A 16,031-nucleotide genomic window follows, 5' to 3' on the forward strand; every position below is an offset into this window, starting at 1 on the left:
ACACACACACACACACACACACACACACACACACACACACATACACATATATGAGCCTTTTCAGCAGGGAGCAATGAACAATGAACAATGAACTGACTTTTGTTTATATTTTCAGGGTCTATCTTCCTTCTGGGGCCAATTAAAAATGTCTCCCTCATACACGTTATTATAGGTACACTAGAATATTTTCTGTGCAATTATTACTCCAAAGCTGTTCTGTTAAAAAAGTTTTGGGTTGTAAATAAATATTTTAGCATGCTGTTTACCTTGGTCTTGTAAGTTGGTAGCCTCCTCCAGCTTGTCCCACGGTTTCCAGAGCAACTGTTCCCTAGGAGAGTCCTCCTCCGGTGACCACACCCTTGACCCGTCCACATCCACAAAGCATGGAGGAAGCTCTGCCTGGAAATCATCACCCACGTTGACATACCTGGAGAGAAGGAAAGGGTGAGGGTGGGAAGGGTAATAACCAATACCATGGATCCAGATCTAAAACAAAAAAAACGTGAACAAAATTCCTTGGCCCATAGCTTAACTCTTCACCCTGTTTTTGAGATATCATGCTAACCATTGCTAAGGTAATAAGCAATCAAGATTTAAAGCAACATTTTACTCACGGTAACACAACACACTCCTCTTCCTCTGCTCCACATGTGGTTTCCTCCTCTCTGTGATTGAGAGATGATATGGAGGAGTAGAGACCCGTCCCCCTACGAACCGGATTGAGGAGCGGTCGAGGAGTGTACAGACCCCTCTTCTGACCTCTGCTGGAGTGAAGGATACTGGGAAAAGGAGTTCCAGTGAAGATTGGAGTGGCTTGTTGCTGTAGGTGCACAAGGAAAGACAAAAGTGAGAAAGCAAAATGTAGGGTATGAACAATTAACGTTCTCAAAGCTGAAGTATTTAGTCAGCGACCTAAAAAAGTATTGGTCGTTTGCATTTGCCACACTGATAGCCACTTTTCCATTTCATTTCTGTGCATCAAATACAGCTATAGGTCCATAAGAAGCTTACCTAGCTCTGTTGAAGGTGAATAACATGCCTTTCACCAACTCCAAATCTGTCACATGTATACACTACAACCATTCAACGAGTCTAAAAATACAAACCAAGGTGAAGACTGTGGTTTTAGAAACCAAAATGCAGTTGGAGCTAACGTAATCTTTCGACAAACAACCATTTACGTGTCAGCCCACCGCTTATGCACAGCTTCTCCAGCTGTAGCGAGTGTTACCCCCCCTCAAAACCTAGTCTCTGTTGACGGAAGAGTGACGATACTGTGCCAAACTAGCAACCCCACTGTGAAAATGTGGCTTCTGAGATGCAGTGGTTGTTCATGAAGAAGAGCTTGTCTTGTTTTTACATTAACAGATGACTTTGGCCCAGGATACTTCCAATAAAATCTAGAGGTTCCAGCAGTTAAAAGAATAGTCCTTCCGGACTACTATAGATAAAAGCGAAACAAAAAGAGATAAAAGAGTCTAAAGCCATGGTAGCAGCTCTGTGAGGCTGTACTTGGGCACAGGACTAGCACAGGGCTAAAGACAGTATGCTAACACACTGATAACAAAGACAATGCTAACATGCTGTTTAGCAGGTATTACGGAAACCCTAGACTTTTTTAGAATGATGTTATCGAGATGATGGTATTAAAAAGGAATACCGTTATCTAGATGGCGGTATAATATATTTTTTGAAAATTGTCCGTTTTGGGCTTCTGTAAGGTGAATTGTTTACCATATTCACCATCTTAGTTTAGCGTATTAGCATGCTAAGATTTACTACTTAGCTCTAAACACCAATTAGTTGTTGGATAATAAACCAAAGTACAACAAAATGTTGTTTTGTGGCTAAAATCAATAAAATCAAATAAAAATCGACAAAATGCGTCAACTGAAGGTTTTCTTCTCTTAAATGTAGCAACCAGATTATCTATGGTTTTAACCCATAATGGATCTACCTATCCTAGATGCATAAACACAAACTTGCTATAACTTTTCTTGTCCCAAACTCACCAGGAGGAAATAGACAAGCACATATTCCCAAATGACAAACGTTTTTTAAATTTGCTCAAATTGTTTCCAGTGGTTAAAAAAAACTTTACCTGTAGCTGTGATTGGTTCAGATTGGTTTGTTCATTCTTTACATTCTGGGTCACAATGTATGGGGCAATCTTTTCTGCTGCCTCATAATGTTGGCTGGAAAAGTGAGTTGGACGAGAGGGAAGATGCAAGGATGGATGAAGGGATGGAGTGCTGGAGGGACAGAGGGCTCTGGATGGATGGAGGGATGATGGATGGGATGTGGAAGAGAGGAATGCCGCTTCTGGAGACTGAACGTGGGAGGCTGGGAAAATGAGAGGGGGAAGGACAATAAACAGTGGAAGTCAATGGTCCATGATGAACTGTTGAACTGCTTGATCATTTTGAGTATGACAGACAGTCAGACAAAACAAGACAGAAACATCACTGTTATCGGTGCAGACAGAAAAGTGTTACGCCACGCACTGACAGAATCAATTTCTTATTTGGAAACACAAATCAATTCTTGTGAAAATCCACATATGAACTCAAAGCGCACATACATTCTGGACTGTATGCTGGTCATCAAATGTGAAGAAAAAAATGTTCTTCACATGGTGTAAAATAGTGCAAAGATGTCTGTTGCAAAATGTGAAAAGTGAAAATGGAATTTGCATACGGGAAATAGGAAATGTGTCGCTCACCTACGAAAAACCCACATGTCCCGTAAATTATACATGTGGGTTTAAACTTGTGGTTTTTTTTTGTCCAAGGGGGGAAATTAAGTTCATTTAAATCATTTCAGGTTGTTTTCTCCTTTCTCAAAAAGTTGTGACAGCCTCAGGATAAAATTTACTGTCATATGTTCATGCACAAAAATGCACGCCATGCCTTACCTATGATGTTGCCATAGTCAGTGCCATGAGAAGGTCTCAGGTTGCCCTCGATGATGCCGGGGTTGCCTGCTGACTGTGGGAAGCTGTGCGTCAGCGGTGGAAACTTCCATACCATCCCGGAGGAATGGACGGATGGGAGAGACTGAAGGTGCGAAGCGAAAAACTGGAGCGCACCCAGCGGTTCACCTCCCTGGGACACTGAATGCCCTGTGCCCCCAAATGCAACGGGAGAGTCCATTTTGGAGGGTGAGTGGGAAGGAGGAGGCAGAGGTGTGGGAGGAGGACTAAGAACTGAAGACATGATGTGAGATGATGTGGGGGGAGAGGGGAAGGACAGGAGAGAGGGGTGAGTGGGTGGGGAAGAGGAGGAGGGAGGCAGGTAGGAGTCTGAATCGAAAGCGCAGCTGTGCCTTGAATTGACCAATCCAGGGCTTTCCCCTCTCCCAACGCCGAATTCCCAGAACTGTCCAGGATAATCTCCGCCGGGAATCATCGGGAATCGTCTCTTTCGGTGGGAGAGGAAAGCCTCAGAGAAGGAGTCCAGTTTCTGAGTGTACGCCACGCCGCTCACGCCGATGGGCGATCTCTGCGGTAGGCACCCTGAGGCAAAACTGATGGCGTCCGCTGTTCCTCTCCACCTGGCCTCTCCGGTCTGACTGGAGGGAGAGGCACTGAGCCAGGGTCCCTCGACCTCTGCTGGTTGAAGCTGATCCTCACCTGAGCCACAGCTAGACCCGTAATCCTCTTCTCTTCCTAAATAATTATCACTCACTCTTGAATAGTCAATGCTGCTGTCACTGAAGCTCCCCGTCGCAGTTCTGGCGTAAGAAGTAGTTTGCTTAGTAAAGTGGCCAACGTTAGCCTCCCTGTTGTAAACTGTATCGCCTTTAGCCTCGCCGCTAACATGTGTATAATTATTGTAGTTCGCTCTGAGTTTACGCCTGACTCCCTCCTCACTGCCACAATTCACGGTGTAAAAAACATCATTTGCGTTACTGTAGCAATCACCTCTTCTATAAATATTGTCTGCAGCGCTTTCACTATTCTCCCCGTCCTCCCAAGCCTCCTCTTTTTTGCTACCACCATACCAAGTGTCAGAAAAATGGCTGCCTATCCCGCTTTCTTCGTCAAGATGGCCTCCCAAGTTAGCATCTCCGTCCAAACAGCTACCGCTTGTGTTTGGGAAGCCTCTGTCACCTCCACCGCTCTCCCTTCTTTCCCCAGAGGAGGTGCTTGAAGTTGGGAAGGAGTTTGTGGAGTCTTCCCCTCTACTTCCATATGGCTCCTGAGGGTCCAGGTTGGGCTGAGAGGACTGGTATCCCACTTCAGGGCTTTGAAGGCTGGGCAGGGTGAGGTGAAAGGATGGGCGGTGGCGATGGTGGTGGAGGTTGGGGAAGGATTGGGTAGATGAAGGGTCGTCCATGATGGCTCGCTGGGTGTAGCTAGAGTGCCTCCATGAGACAAACAGAAACACAGTGTAATTATAAATGAACAGCCACAACATTAGTTCACTTTAGCTCAAGTACTAAACACAGACTAGCCCTTGTTACCAAACTTGAGGCGTCCATAGTGTTTAGATGAGCTCACACACTGAAGTCACAGCTGTGAGCCCCTCCAAAGGGAACGTCGTATACAGACCAGTATGCCTTATCGAGAAAAATGCTCCCCATATGTGCAGAAACGCTAAGTAGCACATCTTGCTAGGGAGCACATGCCGACAGGATTCAAACACCGGATTCAAGTAACGAGAGTTGGCAAGAGTTGTCACGTCTCCAAAAATCCCCTGTCCATAAGTAATTTGTACAGACCCCTGTAGGTATTGGGGGTCATTTATTTGATAAGCCATGCACATTACCAACTGTTCTTTGTCCTAGGAATTATCCTGAAATGTCATTACCTGAAATTAACAGCGCAGGCTACGCAGGCTGTCAGTTCAAAGCAATGGCGCCATTTTTCATTCCGAATCAAGCTCAGATTAGCAGCTTTTAGCATGCGTATTCCTGTTGAGCATGCTTACAAAGTCTGCCTCGACTGATGCCATTTGATTTTTGTTTGCCGTCAGATTAAACACACGTTAGCTTGCTAGAAAATCACTTTGAGTACAGACTTGAAGTCTTTGTTGGTTTTTATTTTTCTCTTTCTCAAAACCACATTCTGCTCTAAATAGGACGGTGAGTGAGTCAGAAAGAGAAAGAACGAAGGAAGACGAGATGAAGAGACAGATACACTCTCTACGTTCTGAGGGTTAGTGTTGGGTTTTTTTTACCAGTTCTTGGCGCTTAATTTCCTTTTCAAATATGTTCCTCCTCTGTTGTTCATGTTTTCTGGTCCTGGTTCTTCTTCTGATTGTCTTCATCGTTCACTCTGGCTTCGTCTCGAGTGTTTGAATAATTATTTCCCCCTTTCAGATTTTCAGCACCTCACTTAGTCCTTCCTATCTGTCTCACTCGCTCTCCTTTGACTGCACACACACACACACACAGTCAAATAAATGGACACACGCACACACACACACACATACTTACACGGTCTGTCTTACATCTAAAGTAAAATGGACACACACACATAACCAAGCTCACACAGATACACTCTCTTTTTCACACACACACACACCCACACACACAAACACACACACACACACACACACACACACTCTTGCAGGTGTCAGAAGGGACCAGCAAGTAGTGATGTTGCCTCGCTGTCTTTTCGTCGTCGTGGTAACCACATCCTGAGGAAACAAACGCTGACGGATCTCCCTCCTTTCAGCTATCTTTATCTCTCTGCCCCCCTCCTCCATCTCTCTTTCCGTCTCTCTGCCAGTCCTTGTCTGTCTCTGCGTGTCTCTCATTCTCTCTCTATCTCACCATGCGCCCAGCTTTGTCCTACCTTTCTTCTTATGTCTCCGTCTTGCGTTGTATCTCTCTAATTCCCCCAGTCTCTGTGCACTCTCTTCTTTTTGGTATACTTGTAAGTTCTCTTAGTGTCCCACTGCCTTTGTGGCACGCTCATCCTTTTTGTAGTTATTTTTCTGTATTTTATTTTTAAAGACATGTATGCTGATTTTTATAGGCTGTGAAAAATAAAGCAGCTAAAGCTGTGTATGTGTGAGAAAACACATTACTCAGTTATGCGTGTCTGTACATGAGTGTTGAATGTGTGAACGTACATCGCTGTGTGGCTACAGTACATTTTGTAAGTGTGTGCGTGTGTGTGTGTGCCTAAGCGGTAGCGTAGATGTTTACCAGATCAAGATTCTCCGGCTGAGTCAGCTGACAGGAAATGAGAGAGAATGAAACAGGAAGGAAAACGGCAACAAATGATGAGGTTCAGGGAACCCTCTAATCAGCCTGCCGCCCCACCCACCCACTCACCCACCACACACACACACACACATGCACATATAGTATGCACTTTTAACGGGCCAGTAAACTGTTTTCTGGCTTTGTTATGTCATCATATATTTTTATATGATGACATATAATAATATAACACATGCACACGTAACCTCAAACACGACCGCTGGCAGGTCCACAAGTCTGTGAGCAACTTCAAAAACCTACGCACACACACACACTCACACACACGGCTGTTAAGTACAGACAAGACAGGGAGTAATCAATCAGTTTAAATAAGAGAAGACTAATTATTTACGTCAACATTTAGCATCTTTCCGTAATATATTACCTGGCTTTCTATCAGTGGGGAAAAAAATTGTATTAACATACAGTATAACAAAACTCACCCCAAAGAATGGAAGATGAATTATTCATTTACATTAACGGCAGTATTTTTATTTTGTAACCTGTGTGATGCTCGGTCTTTCTCCTTCACGCAGCATGAATGCAAAGCAGTAAAAAGTACAATATTTTCCTCTGAAATGTAGTGGAGTAAATCTATAATATGAATTGTATATTCAGTCGTATAATATTATGCTGAATACTAATGGCCAACGTTAAAATGTACAAATCATTAACGTATAAAATCTCACAAAATAGAAGTACCCTAAGGAACTGCCACTGCCTCCCAACTGCCACTTGAATTTGATTTCATCACTTTCTAAATGTGGAAAACTGTGTGCATATTGTACCAGCAATGACAGCATTTAAACAACTGCATGAATTCAGGGACATACGTATATTTCTGATAACAGATCATGTATCCTGTTCTTTACACCATTTTTCCCTCAGACATGACAACCCATTCTGAAACTTGTGTCACTTGTTGAGTTGATAATAAACTTGCCAGCAGATTGCGGTCCATTCAGTCACTCATGGGGCACGTTTCATCAAATTTATAACACAAGATCATTTTCTTCCTGAGACATTTTCCCTCATGAAAACCAACACCATGCTCGCAAGACCCTGCAGGACGCACAAATGTGGAATTTGTAAATAATCTGCGTGCAATGAAACGTGTGCAATCCCTCGAACAGCTCGTGTAGCAGTAATTTATGATCCAACTGAGAAACTACATCACCTTCCAGAGAGCGTAGAAAGAGAAAAGGAGCAGATGTGTGTACGTGTCGGTGTGTTTGTAGATGATCATGTTAATGCTGAGGTCACTTATACAGTGTGACTACTTCTCATAGCTGGAAACCTCAGCATTAACATGGAGAGTAGACAATGATGTGGTATCTACACGACCTGTCTGACCCGATAACCTCAACATTAGCATACATGATAACTTTGGCAATAATCTTTGATCGATTTACGCTCGTTCAGATGACCTCACTACATTACATTACACCTCATGCAAATATGTTAAATCTAAAGGGTCCATGGTCAATGCGAGGAGTTTCAGCTATTGAAGAAAAATGTTCCGAGATCATTATAAAGAGTACGGTCAATGTCGATTGTCTGAGTCATCTTTACGTTGCTGCGGGAAGGAGTCGAGAACCAGGAAGACGACTTTCTATCCTTACACTTGCAGCCAAACGACATGCGGTTTTCTGACAGTGAGATTTACCAAAATTAATGAGATTCCTGAAAAACGTACAGTGAAAGGGAATCAACACAGAGTATTTCCGAGCATCTTTTTACGTCGTTGGCGCTCACCAAACATGGAGAATTTGACATGTGCTTTAATCCTTCTCGTTACAATTTAGTCTCACATTTTAGGATAAAATGTTGTGCTTTCAAGATATTTGATAGTTAGGTGCGGCGAAGAAAAAGATATACAACAGGATGAAAGGAAAGAAGAAATAAAAATGTCTTCAAATGCATTCTTGCATGGCTTCTGCACCCAACAGGGCGTTCAGTTTAGCCTTCAAAAGTCTACCATTTTTTTGACTTTTTGGTAAAATATCTAAAACTCATCCAACCTTCTTTCAACCAGTGATTCAGACATGCTCTGCTATATTTGCCCGTGTCTCCTGCGTGTACACATTTCCCCACATGCGTGTTCATAACCTTGAGAAACCGGGGCGAATAACGAAACGTGTGAATGAAAAGGATGCGAGAGGATGGAAGGGGAGTGCGGAGGAGTGTGTACGGGGGAGACGCTTCTCTGGTTTTCTCTCAAATTCACCATAAAAAGCTGCGGGAGCAGAGGAGGGGGAACGAGAGAAGCGCTTCTGGACTTTTTTTTTTTCTCCGAGCGGCCTCTTCGTCTGTCTTTCGTCACTGAGAAAAGAAGTGCCGTTTGGCGGGAAGAGAGTAACCGAGTGGATGAGGGACAAATTAAAATCAGTGTGTATCGTAAAAAACACGGAGAAACAGGCTATTCTGCTGAGGTTAGCATTGCCGACTATCAGCATGTGACTTAACATAACAATAACCCTGTTATTATGTATGATGGCCCATGTTAACACTGTAGGTGTAACAGATGGTATACAAGAAAGCATGTAGCATCACCTAAAAAGCATGACGGTGTATGTGAAATACTGAACACACAGAGGTCCAACTGCTGCCAAACTGCTCTTCACACAAGAAGGTACTTCTTGTCATTTAACTTCATTTTATACAAACATTTAAAGCTAGATTTACCCCAAAGACAGTGTCTCAAAATGCCCCCCATTTCTGAAAGAAATGGTCAAGAAAACTGTGTGTGTGCGGAAGTTGTTTTGTGTAAATTTTCAAATAAAAATCCCATTCTGTGTCTGGTGCTTTTTGGTCATTTAGGATCAGTATTTCAGTCGTAAACACAAACACAAACATAAGCAAAGACGCCGAGCTCAGAAAGAGCTGCAGGAGGGTTCTAAAACAGGCTATATTGATATTTGAAAAAATTAGGTTGGAAATATTTGGAGCCCTTTTTCACTTTTAAATGCGTTTGATGCTCTCACATAGGAGTAAATGCGGGCCTGGAAATCACATGAGAGCTTGACAAGAGCTTTTGCATCTAAAACAAGATCACACAGGCAAAAAGAATGTGCGGAGACCCCGCTGTGCACACATGTGACTGCAATGCTGCACTTCTTAAGACTGCTACAGGCGTCTTTCATGTAAAATCAACAGTGTTCACCACAGGAGGGCCCACCTGAATACAGTGATGGAATAGAGTTACTACAACACAGTGCACCATTTGTTTGTGCGACATTCTAATGTTGTCACTTTCACATGATGGACTTTTATTTATCAACGCGCGTTTTATAACCAAAAGCTGGGCATGCGTTCCTGTGGAAGCCCTGTGCAGAAGAGACAACAGTGTTCAAGCTGCAGCTCAAAACAAAGGGTTTAACTAAAACGGTCCAAAGCTGTTTTCTCACGTGACCCATGAGTCACCTGAGAAAGTTATCGAGTGGCAAAACAATTTATACACAATTAAAAGGAACTTTACATTTTCTGCAGCATCTTGTGTGGATAAGTATAGTACAAATGAATGGCAACTTTATGATTGTGTCCATCTATTGGGTTAAAGTCCGTAACTTTAAATCTGATCACACACACACACACACACACTGCTAGCAGTTATAGTTACAGTGATACTGATAATATGATAATATGATACTCCACACATGGATAAAAAATACCAACAGTTGTAATTCTATTTCATAACTGCAAAGTGCTGAATTCCGAATAGATGAATCGATTCAAATCAGAGAGGTCAACTGCAGGTGAACTGAAAGAAGTCTTCAGCACATTGTATGAATATATAAAGAGAACGACTGTGATATCTCTATTGGAGGATTTCTTCTTTCTCTTGGATTTTGATGTGCAGTATGTCATCGAAATGATATTATGTATTTTTGCACTTGGAAAAACATTTCCGATATGAATATAAATGAATTGGCCGCTGATGCACTTCTGAACATACTGTAATTCTGGTGAGTGGAGTAAATAAATAGTGCCATTAGCTATTGTATTTTTTACATTCTTTCGAATAAAATTAATTACAGTCGATTTATTCTCCAAATTTAAAAAAAACATTTGTTTCAGTGTTGAAAGTTGCAACCAATTTTTGTCATTTTGGTTGTGATGTATCAACTCGAAAAACTTTGTTATATTATATATTATATTATATTACTTAAGTTAAACATAAACCTGATCACAGCTCCTGGAAAAACAAGAGTCGGACACTTTCTGATGTACGCGATTATTAGTATATTCACTGCATGGGGGCCATCCCATAATCATAACTGGGTTATCCATGAGGATCATTGAGTTTGTTTTGTATTTAATGTTAAAAGTCAGCGACACAAAACCTGCAGATGAACTTGACCCTGAACATTATTCTATAACATTGGGCCATCTCCCTCCTAAAGGTCTGTGGGCGACAACAGGCAACGACACCCATGAGCTAAAGATGAGATACTATAAAAGATAAAAATAAAATGTATAAAATATACTAATTTATTTATTGATTCATCTACTTATTCATTTTACTTTTTTTATCATAATTATCATTATTTATATTATTATTATTATTATTATTAGCACTTATTTATGTAGTTATTGAACCTACTTACCAATATTATTATTATTACCATTTATTTACATATTTATTTATTTATTATTGATACCTCCTCCTTCTCGGACCGATCTGTACATTCCTCTTGTCACAGTTTTTCATAAATTGATATATATGACACAGTTATACGACACACTCTCACACATGCACACAAACACATACAATACTCACACTAACCAAAGCAACTCAAAATCTGTACTACGTTCAAATTGTTTCATGTCATGTTTTCATGGCTGTTTGTATGTCACACTGACAAAAACATTTATTAAATTATAATAGAAAATAAATATGTAAAAAGTAATTTACCTAAGGAAACTTGAGGGCGCCATGCCTCCCTTTAGCCAGCAAATGATCAAACTAATTAGGATATTATGCTATTATCCAGCCAAATGCACTGCAACTAACTCAGCCCAGAATAATTTCTGAATAATTTGAAGGATTTGTTTGTTTTCTGTGTAGCGTAAACATAAAGTTATTAGCCTCACCGCTCCTGAAAACTGTTATGTGAGCATTGATAAGGCAATAATCCATGTATTCATGTTCAATAAGATCAACAGTGTTGATGCAAAGCACCCTGTTCTCACCTCTACACAGTCTGCCTGCTGCTAATAAGACGGATGTCTTCCATTATACGATTGACCTCTGTCCTCGCTATCTACTGTTGTAGTTTTACACTCGACCGTGACTAAGACCACAATGCAAATATGACCAAGTCAAATAGGAAATAAATATTAAGTTAAAATAGAGTGCCTGGATTTTTGCATCTCTAAATCACACTGGATGTAATTAAGTGTAAATATAAAGCACAAAACACGAGATTAAACAAACACCCACTTCATTTACTTTGACACGCCTAATTCATCACTGGTGCAGCCGATTGATCGGAGGTTGCGTACTAATTTGAATGGCGATCGAATGTTTGTAGTCAACAAGAGAAGCGGGTTTGGGTGCAAAAGCTGCACCATAAAGATAAAGGAACATTGTCGGCTCATCAGCGATGACGTTGCCCAATCAGGGGAAGAATATCGGAACATTTTCAAGCTAAGGAGTGAAGGAAACCACTAAAAGGGCCCTAAAGCAACTATGAGGAAACATGTTTCCATGGTTGAGAAGGGAGACACTGATTCTTCACAAAGCAAAAAGCACCGTTGGAAAAAAAAACAACCAGGAAAAGCTTAAATGGCCTGATGGGACTAAAGTTTTGCTTTTTGGACAACATACTAAATGCCAAACGCTGCACGTCAGCATAAAAACACGCTGTCTCCACCCTGACGCATGGTTTGGCGGCATCATGCTGTGGTGGATGCTTCTCTAGAGCCAGCCCTGTGAAACATAAAGCCGAATTCAGACCTCAGTCCAATCCAGAACATGTGGCAGAACTTTAATTAGCTGTTCAACCCACGGCCGTAATGCTGCTTAATAGATCTTAAACACTTCTTTCAAGAAGGAGAGAGGAACGATTGCAGCATCAAGACTGAAGACTTTCATTGCTGCCAAAGGTGCCTGTACTGCTTGAGGCAATACTTAAGAGGGGGAGTGGGGGGGGGGAATTAATTTGGGTGTTTTAAACACTTATAAGCATTGTATATCAGAGGCCCAATAACTTGATAAAACAATGACAGTGGAATATGTCTTTGATCGTAGTACATCTCTGGATGGACACGAAATGTACTGCGAATTTCTTCCGTTTCCTCGTCTCGCCCCTTCTTCCACACATACAGTGTGGAAGTCCACGAACAATGTCAAAGCCATTTAAAGATGAACACGGCTGCAACAAGCAAGCGACTTCATTCTCTTTCTTCGGGCCTTGATTTTCAGGTCGGTAAATGTTCAAAACAAATGTCTTTTCATTCGGGGCCTTTGTCGGCACAGAAGAAGAGCTTTCACTTGACGGCGAAAAAGCGTAAAAGCGGTCGTTGCCCCCGTTCTGTGTGCAGATGTCAAAGGAGGTCACGCACTCGAAGGAGGTCAAAAATAGCAACAACAACAATATGACATCTTCTTCTAGTGTTTTGTCTGCCTCATTTAAATCAGTTTGGATGGACTGAACCGTGTGAACTCCTCTTTTTACACAGTTGTCTCAACAATGACTGTGAAGTTGAATAAATATCTTAAACCATTTCGATAAAAACTGACCCGTATAAGTAAATACAGGGATTTTATACTAGTTTTAGTGAGGGGGAACAAATCCACCGCTCCCTGAGTGTAGATTCACACTCAGCAAAGCTCAGCAGATAAATCCTCCATCATTTCATCCCACACTTCAAATCACCTTTATACATCTAAGTGTACCCAGGTCCTGTATTATCACATAATGTTAAGAAAGTGGTCACAATGGAGAAAGTCAAGCTTGTGGTTTAAAGCCTCTCTGTGTAAGAGCACGCTTGGCGTACACACACCAACATGTTTGCGAATAAAACACTGCCATGCTACAAGTAACGTCACTTTTAGAAATGAACTGCATGAACACTACAGTATGCATCTGTACATGGACTTATCAATACTTATTACATACTCTTTGGGAGCACATTATGCACCTGCGGTTTTTTAAATTTCACTGACGAAGTTATTTTTGAAAAAAATGGCTCCCTCGGATAAAAGTAGCTGTTAAATGATGAGAAATAAGTGTGTTTTAGTAGTGTGAGATAATGCTAATGATGCTAATGTTGGGTTAAACTGTCTCTAAGCTAAATCAAAAAGCTCCTGCCTTATAGTGGGCTGAAACAGGAGAAGGAAAGTAAGGAGAAATAGTCTTCTTACCTGTTAAGTTGTCATTACGATGAGAGATGTGCCCGTGGCAGTGAGGTGCATGTGTGTGTAGTCTGCTGGTAGGTAGACATGTGTGTGAGAAAGGGGGAGGAGAGAGAGAGAGAGAGAGACGGCGAACAAGAGAAAGAGAAAGAGAGAGAGAGAGATGTAGTTTCACCAGAGATGGTCGGCCACTGTCGCTCTTTCAGTTGATCTTTCAGCCGCTCATCCACTTTGTCATAATGACAGTGTGTGTGTGTGTGTGTGTGTGTGTGAGTGTGTGAGTGTGTGTGTGTTACAAGCTGTGTCATAGTGATGCTGGAAACAACAGAAAAACACCCTTGTGTGCGGCTTCAACCTCATGCTCACACACACACACACACACACACACACACACACACACACACACACACATACAGTACATGCACATATACACACACTTTCAGTTTGAGCGTTTTATTTTCTCCCTTCTTATCCCTCATTGTTTCTTATGGTCTCTTTTGGTCTGTTTGTATTTAAAGGGCAACACACACACAGACACACATACACACACATCCGAATGTCAGACTGACACAGAACACTGCTCATAACCAGCACATCATTTTGAAAATTTGGAAAGTAAAGAGTGCATTTGCAGTCTCGGACACTGTTGTTGTGGAGTCCTGTTCTAGTTTTGGAGGGAAACTGAACATCTATTTGATTCCTTGCTGAGAGTTAGATGAGAAGATCAATACAACTTTCATGGTAGCTAATACAGTAATATATATATATACAGTTGTGTGAAAAAGTGTTTGCCCCCTTCCTGATTTCTTATTTTTTTGCATGTTTGTCACACTTAAATGTTTCAGATCATCAAACAAATTTAAATATTAGACAAAGATAACACAAGTAAACACAAAATGCAGTTTTTAAATGAAGGTTTTTATTATTAAGGGGAAAACAAAATCCAAACCAACATGGCCCTGTGTGAAAAAGTGATTGCCCCCCCCTGTTAAAACATAAATTAACTGTGGTTTATCACATCTTTGGAAAGCTGAGTTCAATTTCTCTATCCACACCCAGGCCTGATTACTGCCACACCTGTTCTCAATCAAGAAATAACTTAAATAGGACCTGCCTGACAAAGTGAGGTAGACCAAAAGATCCTCAAAAGCTAGACATCATGCTGCGATCCAAAGAAATTCAGGAACAAATGAGAAACAAAGTAATTGAGATCTATCAGTCTGGAAAAGGTTACAAAGCCATTTCTAAAGCTTTGGGACTCCAGCGAACCACAATGAGAGCCATTATCCACAAATGGCGAAAACATGGAACAGTGGTGAACCTTCCCAGGAGTGGCCGGCCGACTAAAATTACCCCAAGAGCGCAGCGACGACTCATCCAAGAGGTCACAAAAGACCCCAGAACAACATCCAAAGAACTGCAGGCCTCACTTGCCTCAATTAAGGTCAGTGTTCATGACTCCACCATAAGAAAGAGACTGGGCAAAAATGGCCTGCATGGCAGAGTTCCAAGACGAAAACCACTGCTGAGCAAAAAGAGCATAAAGGCTCGTCTCAGTTTTGCCAGAAAACATCTTGATGATCCCCAAGACTTTTGGGAAAATACTCTGTGGACTGACGAGACAAAAGTTGAACTTTTTGGAAGGTGTATGTCCCATTACATCTGGCGTAACAGTAACACGGCATTTCAGAAAAGGAACATCATACCAACAGTAAAATATGGTGGTGGTAGTGTGATGGTCTGGGGCTGTTTTGCTGCTTCAGGACCTGGAAGACTTGCTGTGGTAAATGGAACCATGAATTCTGCTGTCTACCAAAAAATCCTGAAGGAGAATGTCCGGCCATCTGTTCGTGACCTCAAGCTGAAGCGCACTTGGGTTCTGCAGCAGGACAATGATCCAAAACACACCAGCAAGTCCACCTCTGAATTGCTTAAGAAAAACAAAATGAAGACTTTGGAGTGGCCTAGTCAAAGTCCCGACCTGAATCCGATTGAGATGCTGTGGCATGACCTTAAAAAGGCGGTTCATGCTCGAAAACCCTCCAATGTGGCTGAATTACAACAATTCTGCAAAGATGAGTGGGCCAAAATTCCTCTACAGCGCTGTAAAAGACTCATTGCCAGTTATCGCAAATGCTTGATTGCAGTTGTTGCTGCTAAGGGTGGCCCAACCAGTTATTAGGTTTAGGGGGCAATCACTTTTTCACACAGGGCCATGTAGGTTTGGATTTTTTTTTCCCCCTTAATAATAAAAACCTTCATTTAAAAACTGCATTTTGTGTTTACTTGTTATCTTTGTCTAATATTTAAATTTGTTTGATGATCTGAAACATTTAAGTGTGACAAACATGCAAAAAAATAAGAAATCAGGAAGGGGGCAAACACTTTTTCACACAACTGTATATATATAAATATATATATATATATATATATATATATATATATATATATATATATA

General features: G+C 41.4%; 1 protein-coding gene across 2 annotated transcripts in view; it reads right to left on the reverse strand.

Annotated features, from left to right (window-relative positions):
* Positions 1-13,640, reverse strand: part of LOC116385833 (uncharacterized) — a 16,842-nt gene extending 3,202 nt beyond the window's left edge. Inside the window, exons 1-6 of one of the 2 annotated variants that reach the window (XM_031851586.1) lie at positions 5,801-6,188; positions 5,181-5,375; positions 2,915-4,365; positions 2,102-2,343; positions 615-820; positions 267-427 (exon numbers count right to left, since the gene is read on the reverse strand). In XM_031851586.1, coding sequence (XP_031707446.1) covers positions 267-427; positions 615-820; positions 2,102-2,343; positions 2,915-4,365; positions 5,181-5,233 — 2,113 coding nt within the window. In that variant the 5' untranslated portion in view covers positions 5,234-5,375; positions 5,801-6,188. Of the gene's footprint in view, positions 1-266; positions 428-614; positions 821-2,101; positions 2,344-2,914; positions 4,366-5,180; positions 5,376-5,800; positions 6,189-13,582 lie in introns of those variants that run through there. The other variant, XM_031851587.1, reaches the window with a different exon arrangement.
* Positions 13,641-16,031: the final 2,391 nt, after the last annotated feature.

The sequence above is a fragment of the Anarrhichthys ocellatus genome, unplaced genomic scaffold (genome assembly GCF_004355925.1).
Source record: "Anarrhichthys ocellatus isolate YVR2014 unplaced genomic scaffold, GSC_Weel_1.0 scaffold11, whole genome shotgun sequence".
Lineage (NCBI taxonomy): Eukaryota > Metazoa > Chordata > Actinopteri > Perciformes > Anarhichadidae > Anarrhichthys > Anarrhichthys ocellatus.